This window comes from Mastacembelus armatus, chromosome 3 (assembly GCF_900324485.2).
Source record: "Mastacembelus armatus chromosome 3, fMasArm1.2, whole genome shotgun sequence".
Classification (NCBI taxonomy): Eukaryota; Metazoa; Chordata; class Actinopteri; order Synbranchiformes; family Mastacembelidae; genus Mastacembelus; species Mastacembelus armatus.
Window position 1 is genome coordinate 22,971,405 of NC_046635.1, and position 13,247 is coordinate 22,984,651.

Consider the following 13,247-nt stretch of genomic DNA (forward strand, 5'->3'; position numbering starts at 1 on the left):
AAACCGCCTTGCTTACGTAACCAGGCCCATTGTTACCGCCCTGTCATTGCAGTTAAAATTCATAGGAATCACATGAAACTATGCATGAAACATGTCTGCTGCAGCAGCAGAAGACACAAGGAGGAAGGGGCTGAGTAAAAAAAAGACAAAGAGCTAAATGAGCTAGAGGATTACAGGTCTGATTCCAGGTGGACAGGTGGACACTATCCAAAGGGCAGAGGAGGCTATGTGTTAACTGCAGGGAACTGTTAGACTGACATAACACTCGCAGCTCTTCGCACCTGTGCGGCTCTGCTGACATTTCACCACCTGTTCATAGCACTTCTGCTATCAAAAGACGGTAAGAGGAAGATTATTTATAGTTGTGACTGTGAAGGAACAAGCTTTGAGAGAAATGCAAGAAACTTCTTTTGAGCATCGACTTGCAGTCATTTTGTATAATGATCCCTTCTCAAGTTACTGAGTGTTAAACGGTTAAATCAAAGAACAATTTTCTCTTCTTGTGTTGTTTGATAAGACCTGAGGGGCTGGGGAGGCTAAAAACCCATTGAGTTTTTACAAAGACAGCAAACCCTACTGAGAAAATAGCTGTAATGACAAATTTAGAAAAACTACTGTCAAGCCCACACACACGATGAAAGGCACTAACACAGAGGTAGCTACAATCAGATCTCCTGCATTACATCACGATAAAAGATATCTCTTATTTGGAGGAACCTGTGGCATAACCTGGCAGCTACCAGGTGTAGATGTATGAGTGTGCGGGGGGGAGTGAACCAATTTACTGCTGACTTCAATTGCAAATACTAGTGGAAAATGGTAATTAGAGCCTTAAACAAAGTTAGAACTTTCAAATGAGCTGTTGAAACTGTCTCTACTAAAAATTGACACTGTGGACTCCATCAGATACAATATATGATTTGTGACGCCTTTATGTTCCATCCTGAACAACAGCATTCATGTCTGACCCTCACACACTGATATAATGATGTAGGTGTTTCCACACTGTTCAGATGGAATGATTTATTTATAATCATGATAGCATAATAAAACAATGAACATTGAAAGCACTGACAGTTGAACCCAAGGCCTCTCACACACAGCATGCACCACCCCGACCCCAGCGTTCTCAGAGACACTGAACATTCCTAACGCCAGGAGACTCCTGGTTTCTGAAAGTCCTCCTTGTTTATTCTCTGCCGCAGTCAGTTTTTTTTTTCTTTGTTTTTTAATCCTTTAAATATATTTTGATATAAAAACAAGCCCACCTATGATGAATTAACCATGTTTGTGAACTGCCTCTTCCCCTTCCTTTCCTGTTACTGTCCCGACTCCCCACCGCTCCTATGGGCTGTCATGATTGGAGGACAACCACGACGCTGGCTCCCAAATCCTCTCTCTTCCTACTGAAGCTCTCTTCATGGACACTTGAAAAAGTCTGATGGGGAGACAGTGGAGGTGGGGGACAGCACTAAAAATGATTTGATAACCTCCTTAAAAAAAAAAAAAGAACACAATAAAAAACATTTTTTAAAAACATAATAAAAAAAACAAAAAAATTTAACCACAACAGTCCAATTGAAAGAAGTGCTGGAGGGAAGTCTGGAGCTCTGTAGACTGGAGGCACTTTGGCACAGAGCGAAGGCCCCACACCTGACACCATGCTGAGAGGGAGGGAGGGATGGAAGGTAGGATGGAATGACAGCGAACTGGGCTGAAAGGCATGCGGAGCCACATAGGGATACAGAGATCCAGGAATGATGAAGGGAATGGGGAGGGGGAGGAGGGAAGAAAGAGCACCTGACAAACGTGGAGGAAAAGGCCAGCCTCCCCTCCAGTTAATGCCATGTTCAGGAGAGGAGGAGGAGGGGAGGGAAACAAAATGAAAGAAAGGGGACGAAGAGGAAGAAGAGAAACTTGGCCCAAGAGAAAGAGAGAGAGAGCAAATGAGTAGCGGCAGGTATAGAAGGAGGAAAGAGCAGAGGCCCATTGAGAGAACAGGAAACTTTCGGGCAAAAGTTATACAACACAAACAGGAAACAGTCTTTGTATGGAAGCAGAGCACGGCTGGTGGACGTCTGAGGTTCAGGGAGGGGGGCACAGGAAGGCAGTCCCACAGGTCAACAGGCTGGCCAGGCAGGAGGAAGGTGTTGTGGTCCCTCTTCATCTTTATCTCTTCCTCCTCCTCCCACGTTGCAGCTGTGCTGGGCTGCATGTTACCCCACTCCCAAAGCCCCCTCCCCGTGCCTCCTGTTCACAGGTAGAGCTCCTTGGCTCTGATATGCTGCAGCTTCTCCCTCAGCATGCGGAAGGAGGGCCGCATCACGGGGTCCAGGGTCCAGCACTGCTTCATCAGGTCGTACACTACAGGCGGGCAGCCATCTGGAGCATCCATTTTGTACCCCTTCTCTACCCGCGGCACCACTTCTTTCAATGGCTGAGAGACAGAGACAGAACGATGCTGACATGAGATTCTCTACATGAACGTGTTAGTTCACAAGACTAAATAAGTGTTCACAAGTGTTGATGACTTCATGTGGCAGGTATTCTTAAATAACTAAATATGAAAATGTAACAAGTGGTGGCATATGCAGGAATAATTACATTTATAATTTATATATTGTGTCCCATTTTCATTAGTTAAATTGCATCAATCTAATTATTTTCAGGTCAACACTAAAGGTACAAGGTATTTCACTAATCATGTACTGAAATATGTTGGTCCCAACAATGAAGCCTGCCCTCTGCTGGTATACATCCACAGAGACATGGTACTTACAATTCTAGGATAAGGCACACGCCCAAAGGAGTAGATCTCCCAAAGTAGGATTCCATAACTCCAGACGTCCGACTTGGTGGAAAACCTCTGTGAGACAAAAAAAAGAAGAGGAGCCCACATTTCAAACATTAATACAAGAGTTAAACTGCTGCTGCTACGACTAGTTTAAAATGAGCTAGAATAAATGTTCTGATACCGGAGTGCATTTGGCAAACTACACAGTGCAATTGTCAGAAGAGGTCTTGTCTCTGACAGCTGCCTGTCTAACTTAGGATCTATTTGCTGTCAGGTGGAAAATTCTGTATAATATCTGACAGAGTGGAACATCACCTACAGTATGACAGTCTCTCACCCATCACTATTAGAGTCACATGCCCCTGACCACCTCCTGTCTAAGCTGCTTTAGCACGATGTATTTTAACAGTTGTCAAACCATTCGCTCTTTGTTTCTGTCACAGTATGATAGTGACAGATCGCTGGCAGCAGTATTAATCGTTTCTAATTGTTTTGGGTTTCCCAGTACAACTACTGACACATTTAGTTTTTTCTCTGTTCATCTTGACTTAAAGCTCTGCTGTGTGAAGTTCTTTGTGACAAAGGATTTCCACAAAGTAGTGGCCTTAAATAAAAAAAACAAAACTATGGGTTATATTGTGTTGTTAGTTTTGATAACGGTCATGTCTCATAGCATTTAATCATGTATATGTGGTATTCATCAAGCTGAAACAATTTACAGTCTCTTCACAAAGCATTCAGATCTCTACACTTTACTGTGTACGCTTACAGATCAGCCCATCAGTCTACACACTGTAAATAAAGTGAAAAGATGGCTTTAGAGTTCAGACATACGCCTGTGTCTATCCATCAGTTCACACTGATGAATGTCAATGGACGTCATAGCTTGACGTCATAACAAGGAACTCTGCAGAAGCATGGATCAGAAAAAAGGTATGAAACCACTTCTAAATCTACGAGAGTTCCCAGGAGCACAGCCTGAAGCACCTGAAGCATACAGCCAAGACATCACTGGAATGACTTCAAGACTGGTCTCTGCTCCTAAGTGGGCCCAGTGAAATGTCAGAGGTAAATCCCACAGAGCATCTGTGGAGAAACCTGTAAATTATTGTTCATAGATATGCAAATCTAACTGCCCAAGCCAGGGTGTGAAAAACTTGCAGATATTTCCTGAAGCTGTAACTGCTCCCAAAGAGGCTTTGTAAGTACTGCACTTAGGGTCGAAGTATTTCAGTTTCTGATTTTCCACAAGCACATTCTCACTTTGCCTTTACAGATTATTCAGTGTAGCCTCGCAGGCCAGTTAAGATTAAATTAGTAACACATCAGAGTGTGTCAAATGTGAAGGGGTCTGAGTACTTTCTGAAGTCACTGGGTTTGGAACAGTTGTCTCAAAACTTGCAGAAAAAGGTAAGGGACTTAGGATAAGAAAACAAAATGTCACGGACACCAAATATTTTCTCTAATTTTGGTTCTGAAGATATCAGGACAATGTCAACTTTTTTGAAGATGACTTATCTGTGTCACCTCTACTTAATAACCATCCTATTTCTTGAGTGCCACCCTGGTACACATTAGCATTAGCCCAGGTCAGCTAGCCATTCACAGTCATCCTCATCTCTCACCTTCTCTCTTAGTGCTTCAGGGGAGGTCCATTTGACGGGCAGTTTGGCAGTGTCCTGTATGGAGGAGGCCTCCTTGGTGAGGCCGAAGTCGCTGACCTTGGCGATGTTATCGTCAGACACCAGCACGTTACGAGCTGCCAGATCTCTGTGAACAAAGTTGTTGACCTCCAGGTACTCCATGGCTTCACACACGTCACTGTCAGAGGTGATAGGTAAGATAATTGGACCACCACAGTCTGCTAAGAGCCCACAGGTGTGCACCTAATCCCTAATCTATATGGACATAAATGTGGCTGCGGTGATGACCATTCTTGCCAGGATTCATCAAATGTCAACTACATTGACTGGTTGAGGTTGAAGGAGGAAAAAAAAAAAAAAAAAAAAAGATTTTCCATTTAAATTCTTAGGATTCTTCTATTTTCAAGTTTAGCACTCAATTAAAGCTAAATCATAAATTATTAGACTTTACTTTCCCTCCTTTAATTGGTTTAAGTTAATAAAATCTATCCTGTTGCTTCTCAAGTTAACGAGCTAATTCGGATTTAAGTAGCTCACTCTGGGAATGAATCATAGAATACTTTCTTGAGGATGTAAGTATTTATATCTAATGATCTGAGAGTAATGGTTACACTCATACTAATTTGTGCTGGGTTACAGCATCAGCTAAATGACAGTTACATTAAAAATAAATGACTTTAAAGCACTTGACTTCCATATAATGGAGCCATTTATGAAGGCAAACAAGCTGCGTTATGTTGCTTGTGAAAACAAATGGCTCTTTTATGCCAGTGAAGTGCATGACACTATTCTTTTGAAATTCAATTCAGATTCTGACAACTACAGAGTAGGAGTTTAGCTCTAGACCTGAAGCTGTACTGATTAAACATCAGATTTTCATCCTAAGCTAATAAGTACTTGAACAGAGAAGAGGAGGACTCACAGCGAGAACTTAAGTAAGCAGTCTCCACCAAGCACAGTCCGTCCCCGAGAGCGGAGGTAGTCCACAAGACTGCCCTGCAACACGGTTCAAACTTTCAGGATAACAATTTCATCATGAGAGGGCTCCACGTTCAAGCTATATGGTTGAAGATTTTACAGAACAGCCTGCAAAGACGACATGTTGCCAAACAGTTTTGCCTTTCAAATGACACTTGCTATTGTATGTTCCAAATAAGTAAGTATTTAGGTAATGATTAATATTACCTTAAATTGTTATGATTTCCCATAATATTCCTAAATGGCAGTAAACTATTTTAAAAATTGTAAAATAAGTTATAGGCATTTTCTATTAAAGGAAGCAACAGAAACTTGTGACAGACCTTGGCCATGTACTCTGTGACGATGTAAAGACTGCCCCTCTCCTCAACAATTACCCCCAACAACTGCACCAGGTTGTTGTGCCGCAGTTGCCTGTGAAAACAGAAAAAGGTAAAAAAAAAAAGTGGGGTTAAGTATGTTTAAAAAGAGAGGACTACTTGAAAACATATATATAATAGATATCAATTTCTTCAAATATCAGTCACAGGGGATGCCCTTACATTTGAATAAGGCTAATGTGACTGTGTGCACAGAAACATATTTCAGTGGTTATGTGAAGAACAGAGAGCTGGACGATCTTACGTCATGACAGAGGCCTCTGCGATGAAAGCCTGTGCTGTGGCGTCATTTTTGATACACTTGACTGCCACCTTGGTCCCTCTGTAGTCTCCTACCATCACATCTGAGAGGGAAACAGACAGGTTGACATTTTAGTACACACACAAGACAACCTTGGTCTCTGTTATTATGGCTAACAACTATTGTATGAAATTAAATGATGCAGAGATTCTTGAAAATTTTATTCCCCACCTCCAAATTCCCCTTTCCCGATGGTCTGGAGGAGTTTTAGCTCCTTTCTGTTCAAAGCCCAGCCGCCTGTCAAGAGAAAACAGATGACATTTAGAAGTGATGTATCATCTGGTTATGTATATATGTATATATGTATTTAACTACTGTAAAATGAGTTTTCACACTCATGGCACCTATTGGAACAATTCTTGAATGACAGATCACTTGTATAAGAGAATATATAAGAATTAACCAGATCAGAAGGGTAGACAAAGAGGAATGAAGAAAGAAAAATATGCAGGAAGACTTGGATTGACCTTCAAGAGAAGGTGAAGCCCAGCAGTCATTCCCCAAAGCATCAAGATTAATTACTCTCTGTTGATTAATGGTATTAGAACTGAAATGATAGCTGAGCCTTTCAGGAGATGCAGGTCTGTATACTGATTCTGTATACATTCACAATTCCCTTAATGCCCGTGTCAGTGTGCCAGCATGCACACACAAGCACAACAGTATCCCTGAGTGAATTGATGCCAGTGTCCCTCTGGAGCAGTGTAATTAGCTCAGTGTGTCCTTACTTCTGGAGAACTCATCTTGTGCTGCCACTGTCCCCTCCATCAACTTGGGTTTAATCAGCCTGGTACAAAGGCCATCTGCATCTTTGGTGTAATGCTGGGGACAGACAGAAGAGGGATTTTAATACAGAGAAAGAAAAGCTGATATGCAAGTGTTGGGGGAAAAAACAATACAAACCCATGTTTTCTTGTTTTGTTAAGGGACTCTAGCATCACAGACCAAACTGACTGAACAGGGAGTAATGACTAGTGACTCTGTACACAAGATTTTAATATGTAAAAATAAATTGTGGCTGATGTTACCATCTATGCTACAAAAAGAACATAACGGAGGCGATGAAAAGAGGTTTCAGCCTGTGCCAAGACTTGATCTGAGGAGTTCCTTCTACTTAATATGAACTGAAAATCCTGCACTAAAAAGATGCAGCATGATGGGTTTAATTAAATCACAATGCATCAATGTTAAAGATGAGGAGGGTTGTCTTTTAAAAAAAAAAAAAAAAAAGTCCACCCCTGGTTTCCATACAAAAGATGGAATAAAACAGAAGGTGATGTTAGGTAGAACAGATATGCAGCATATTACCAGAATAGGTGAGTTTTAGGTTAGGTAAGTTCAGGGGCTACCTCTACTCTTCTGGTTGGAATATAAGATTTATTCCAGCCTAAAGAAGGCAGGACTGGTCAACAAATCAAACAATATTAGTTATTAGATAGCTTCAATATTCAAACTGGCTTCTAGACCTAGCCTGAAATATAAAGATGTTTTTGATATTGATATTTTTGCTGTCAAGGAAATTTTTGAGTTCTGTACTAATAGCCAGATAAAATGAGAAAAAAAAAAAAACCTTGAAAATATTTAGGATTTTTTTAATATTTAAACCTGGAGATACTCTGCACAGCTTGCAAACATGATGCTAAGTAACAGTAACCTTCCAATTATTAGGGTCTTGACATAGCTTGGGGAACTTTTACTGTGGGAATTAGCAGCAGGGAAGGAGTGTCAATGTATTTGTGCATTTGATCCTTCCTTGCCAGGATATTTTTTTCCTCATTTTAATCACATGTCAAATCAAACAAATCCTGGTCAATATCTGCTTATTTCCCTGAAACCAGACAGGTCAGACATTTGCATTAAGGACACAGATGTGTGCGAATTACATTTTGGTGATGTTCTGATACAACAGAGCAGATCTGCTCTAAATTTAAAAGATAAAAAAGAAAATAACCAACATGAGACTGAATCGGTGGCTTCTGGTCAGACCACTTAGGTTGCATGGGACATCAAACCTGTGTGTGATCACTAAATTGATAAATAGCAAAACAAGACACTGCCCCACTAACAAAAACAATGTTATACAACAGTAGCATGGCAAAAAGACCAGTGAGTATAAGTTACCATTGCAGCCACCAGGGGGCAGCATGGTGAAAGCCAGGTCAGCTTATTGTACAGCACATTATTCAGCACTAAAACTGACAAAAACAGCCACAAATATATTGTAACAATATAAATAAGATTTTGTTCAGCATGCTTCTCTGATGTATCTGCCTCATTTGTTATTAAACTGTACAATTTGTATGTCATTTTAGAGGATGTTACATATAGTGCTGTTTAAGACATCACAGTTAACTGCACCCTTTAATGCATGGAAATGTATTTTTACTAAACAATGGTAGTGATAAATCAAGACCTTCCTGTGTATAATTAACAAACAAAGAGTGTAATCACTGGGTAAAAACATAGTAAAGGGCATTTTAACTGACAACACATTCACTGTCTTGTCACACCCTTCTAAATACCATATGAAGCCACATTTGTGTCACTTCACCAGTATCAGTGCACATCCATGACTGGCACACATATCATCAGTGTGGATGTGGTGACTGACAGAAAGGAGGCCTGGATCTGTAAGTGTTATTTATACACATGCTGTTTATATTTTATGTGTGTCTATATCTGTATCTAGACTATGTGAAGCCTGCTGTGACAGGCCAATAAGAGCAGGACAGGCAGAGCAGGGGCAAGCAAGCAAGCCGGAAAAACACAGAAGAATGTGAGGAATCCTCTCGAAGGCTATTACAGAGCGAGGGAGACAGAGAGGGAAACACACAAGGGAATGCAGAAAGGAGAAAAGACAAAGATATAGAAAGACAAAGAGAAACATGAGGAAGTGAAGCAAAGATTGAGATGGTTAAAGAGTGGAGAAGGGGGAGTAATATATGCCAGGTAGCCATAAGGGAAGAGAAAGAAGGAGGGAGGGAGGAGGAGAAAGGAAGTAGAGGCTGAACCAAGCCTGGAGGGTGTGAGTGAAACAGAGAAAGGGACAGAGAGATAGAGATTGTGGGTGGCAAGACAAGAATGCGCAGGGGATGTCGATTGTCTCAATGCCAGCTGGACGGTCCTGTTGCCAGGATGGTGTGTTTCTGTTGTCCACAACCAATGCCACACAAAGGCGATGAGATGAGGTACAATTCTAAGCGTGATATCCACTAATCTATTTCTTCTCTTTATGTGAGATGATGAAAGCCCCACCCCTCTCACTCTTTTCCTCTGCTATCATGTCTTACGTCTTTCCCTATTCACAATCGGTCCTTCCTGTGAACTGGCTTTCAGATAACAGGCAGGGAGTGAGTAGATCCGACAGCTTTTTGAAGAATGTGAACGTGTACTTGAGCTTTGATGTTCAGGGAAATTCTTGGGGGACACTGAATAAGTTTGTGTTATGTAATATATAGAGCAGAACAACTAAATAGTAAAACTGCCTGCAAACTTGTAATGACTGTGATTGTAAATTGTAATTATAAATAAATGATATTATATATTGGTTTATTAAATGTCCAAAGTGACATCGTCAAATTGTGATATTAAAGCTTCCTAACACGCAAGACAGCTAAAGCAACAAGTTCCACAGAACTGTGTATGGGAAATATTTGCTATATTGCTTGAACAATAACTTGCGTGATTAATAAATAATCAGTATGCTTACAGACTGTTGTTCTGCTTATTGACTTATATGTCTGAACTCTTTCAGCTCCATGGCCTTTATAAAGAAACCGATGTTGAAAACAGTTTGTGGAACAACTAGTTTTAGTGTCACAGCAGCTGTTTTACGGAAAGATGCATCGTCAACAGCAGCCTGAAAATAAAGCCCTACGGCTCATTGACTTTTAGGAGAGGAAGAGGAAGTAACTATTGAAAGATGAAAACAGTGACATTTATGGACAGATTGTCAAAGGTCAAAAGTTTCATTTTCTTACAAACAACTCTCACTATAGAGTCTCTCTGTGGCTCAGCTTAACACTTTGTGCCTCACAGGTCTTTACTGTTATTAAGCTTAAAATCACACCAACCCACTGGCACTGATAATGATGGCCAATTATCCTTTTCAGCTGCCAAACTGAAAGCCAGTGGTATTATGGGTATCAAGGGTGTTATGTAAAGAAAGAATAGGAGCTTAAATGACAGCTATGTTCTCTAACTGTCCCACCTCCACCAGCTGCATGAGGTTCTCAAAGTACTCCTCCTCATCGATGGTGAGCTTGCCATTGTGGTAGATGATGCGGTAGTGCTCCACCTTGCCTTCACAGCTGACACACAGTGTGTAATCGCCAGGATAGTTGGTGCTCTCCCTCACCAGGAACAAACCCGTCTCTGGGGGGTAGAGGAGCCGCTCCGCCTGCTCTCGTGTTATCTTCCCATGAAACCAGCTAGAAGAAGGGAGGAGAGGCAGTGAATGATGAGCATTAGGGGTAAAGGAGGAGTAAATTGGAGACAGGGTATGTCAGACAACAAACAGGAAAGAAAAAGGGACAACAGTGGTGTGTTTGAGACCAGTTTGAGCCATGTAGAGAACCGCAATACCACTTGTGCTAGTTCGTGTGGAAAAGAATTGAAAAATCAGTTTCAGTGCTAAAAGCGTAACACAGGCCAAAAACCTTCAATAGTTCCTACAAGAGCTCACACAGTCAACTTCAATCATACAGCAGGATCCACTTCAATGTGTCACGGCCCACAGCCTTCCTCTGAAATGAGAAGTGAAAAACAAGTGTGGGCCGGTAATGAGAAGCTGGCAGCAGCACTTCCAGTCTGTTCAGCTTGAGCGGGTGCAGGGGAGGGGCTGTCTGGTGTCGGGGAGTCACTGAGAAAGGACCTGAACCCAAACAACAGGAAACACAGTGCTCACACAACGCACACACAAGCCTAGGGGGAAGAGTTGGAGGCACAGCAATAACAGGAAAATACAAAAACAGTTCAGATGAGGTGTAAGGTAGGACAGAACCAGCTCACCCACTTCTGACTCAGGTTAGGGGAACCATGACATGGGCTATTTAACACAAACTGAAGAGAAAAACCCAAAACAAAAACCACAGGCTTTTATTAGGCTAAAAAGCTGTTTAGACGTCTGCTGGTATTAAATGAGAAAAATAAAGCTCTTGCTCCCTGATTTAGGCTCTAGCTGTATCATTACCTGACCCTCGCCATATGGCTACTAATAGATGGATTACAAGGCCATCTACATCTTTGTGGTCTTTTCAAACCTTTTCTATACGAGCATTAATAAACTACTGTTTAATATCTGATGTGCTATTGTTTAAGCAGGATCTTACTTTACTCAAAAAAAGCAGTTAGACTGACAAAAACCGAGTCCTCATTGTAAGAATTCAGAATTTTGATATCAATTCTCATCTATAGACCTGTGGCCTTGATCTCACTCCAGCAACAGCAACCAAGAACCAGCACACCATATTTTATTGATTTATGTTATGTCTTCTGTGAAAAGTCCTATTAGTTGCAAACAGCAGCAGTCCACACGGTCTCTCTATCCATCTCTGATAGTGAATGGGTGGCAATCAACACCTATAATTGATTTAGCCCATTCTCCCGTGCCTCCCTCTGTCACACCCGCCATCTCCACCTCCTCTGCAAACTCAGCCTTCTCAGACAGCAGAGACTCTTGTGGCAAAGCAGCTTAATACGGGTTGAGTTGATTAGATCAGTGCAGGCAGCTTCTCTGATGGACAGCAGCTCCTTAACTCCCACTAATCTGAGAGCAGGCGCCAAGTGTGGAAGGCCCTGTGGGACACACACTAGTTGCTCTGTCCACTGCAATTAACTGCAGTTTTTTAATAAATTACATTACACTGAAATGGAAGAAAAAAATGTGGTAAACAGCTTAGTTGGGACAACAGGGAAGGAAGAAGCTGGACAGCAGGGTGGAACACCCCGGCTTTCTTTAGGGTGGTGCTATAAATACAGGGCAGATGTCTACCACATGGGGGCAGCAGAGAGAGAAGGCTATCAGAAGACAGTGAGGGAGTTGAGGACTGTATCTACAGCTGAGAATCAGTTAGTCAGGGTGAACATGGGGATGCAGCTCAACCCTTATGTAACATGTAGTAAATGAGAGGTCTTCTCTGAGACATCTGTTAGTTATTCATAACAAAAACAGCAAGACCCTCTGGGTTATGGCAAATGGCTCTAGAGGAACAACTTCTGAAAAAAACGTAACTATGCAATGATCTCAAAAACAGGGGTTAAAGAAATGAAGTCTTCAAGTGGAACTGCTCAGCAATTTCTGAAGTCTATTCATTCTTTGAAAAGAAATGAAATGAGAGCAGGCAGTAGGTGACAAAAATCTGATTTATTCTGCAGTATGTTCACCAACTTATATTTTGTGTGTTGTTGCTCTCTCTCTCAAAAAAAAAAAAAAAAAAAAATTACACAGTAATACATGCAATGGGATGAGAGTTACACTACAGAATTACATGTTCATTAAGAGTTAGACCAACAAAGTCTGCATGGATCAATCTAATCTGCACTATAGCAAGACTATAGTTTCATAGCAGCTTAGTAATTCATGCTATTGTTGATTGTGTTTGCAAAGCCCTCACAGTTAAACAGGGTTCATTTTATGTGACCACTGAGCCACTACAGACCACAAACTAGCACACACCCAACATGCTAACGCTGTATGACCCAGTGACCATGTTAAACACGTTGAGGAATCAAAGCTTTCAGCAGCAGATGATAAAGTGAAGCAAATAGGGTTAAGAAGCCTATTTAAGTGTTTCCTGCCATGTGTCGGTACAGCACGCCATACTTCACCACCTACTATTGTGAGCTCCACATTGCTTGTGACTATCCACCCATGGGCAAACTTCCTTTATAGTTCCTCAGAGGAGCATGAGCACAGTTGTGCCACTCATATGTTTGAAAGTAGTCAGCTATATAAAACAATAGGGTCAGCTATTCATCAGTACATCACCTGAAATAATGTGGATTTCTTTCAGGAGAACAAAAGGACAACAGAGTGGCTCGGTTTAGTAAACACAACACATTACTGGATACACTGTTAAACTGAAATAAACTTCAGCTGTTACTCTTTGATCATACAATACAATTCATGGTGGAGCATATCTCACAATGTA

General features: G+C 41.4%; 1 protein-coding gene across 2 annotated transcripts in view; it reads right to left on the reverse strand.

Moving 5' to 3' along the window:
- Positions 1-1,008: 1,008 nt before the first annotated feature.
- cskl (c-src tyrosine kinase-like) overlaps positions 1,009-13,247 on the reverse strand; it is a 38,701-nt gene continuing 26,462 nt past the window's right edge. For both annotated transcript variants that reach the window (XM_026294058.1, XM_026294059.1), the window contains exons 5-13: positions 10,307-10,526; positions 6,825-6,918; positions 6,268-6,333; positions 6,040-6,139; positions 5,739-5,829; positions 5,360-5,433; positions 4,420-4,615; positions 2,780-2,866; positions 1,009-2,437 (exon numbers count right to left, since the gene is read on the reverse strand). In XM_026294058.1, the coding sequence (XP_026149843.1) occupies positions 2,255-2,437; positions 2,780-2,866; positions 4,420-4,615; positions 5,360-5,433; positions 5,739-5,829; positions 6,040-6,139; positions 6,268-6,333; positions 6,825-6,918; positions 10,307-10,526 (1,111 nt within the window). In that variant the 3' untranslated portion in view covers positions 1,009-2,254. The remainder of the gene's footprint in view (positions 2,438-2,779; positions 2,867-4,419; positions 4,616-5,359; positions 5,434-5,738; positions 5,830-6,039; positions 6,140-6,267; positions 6,334-6,824; positions 6,919-10,306; positions 10,527-13,247) is intronic.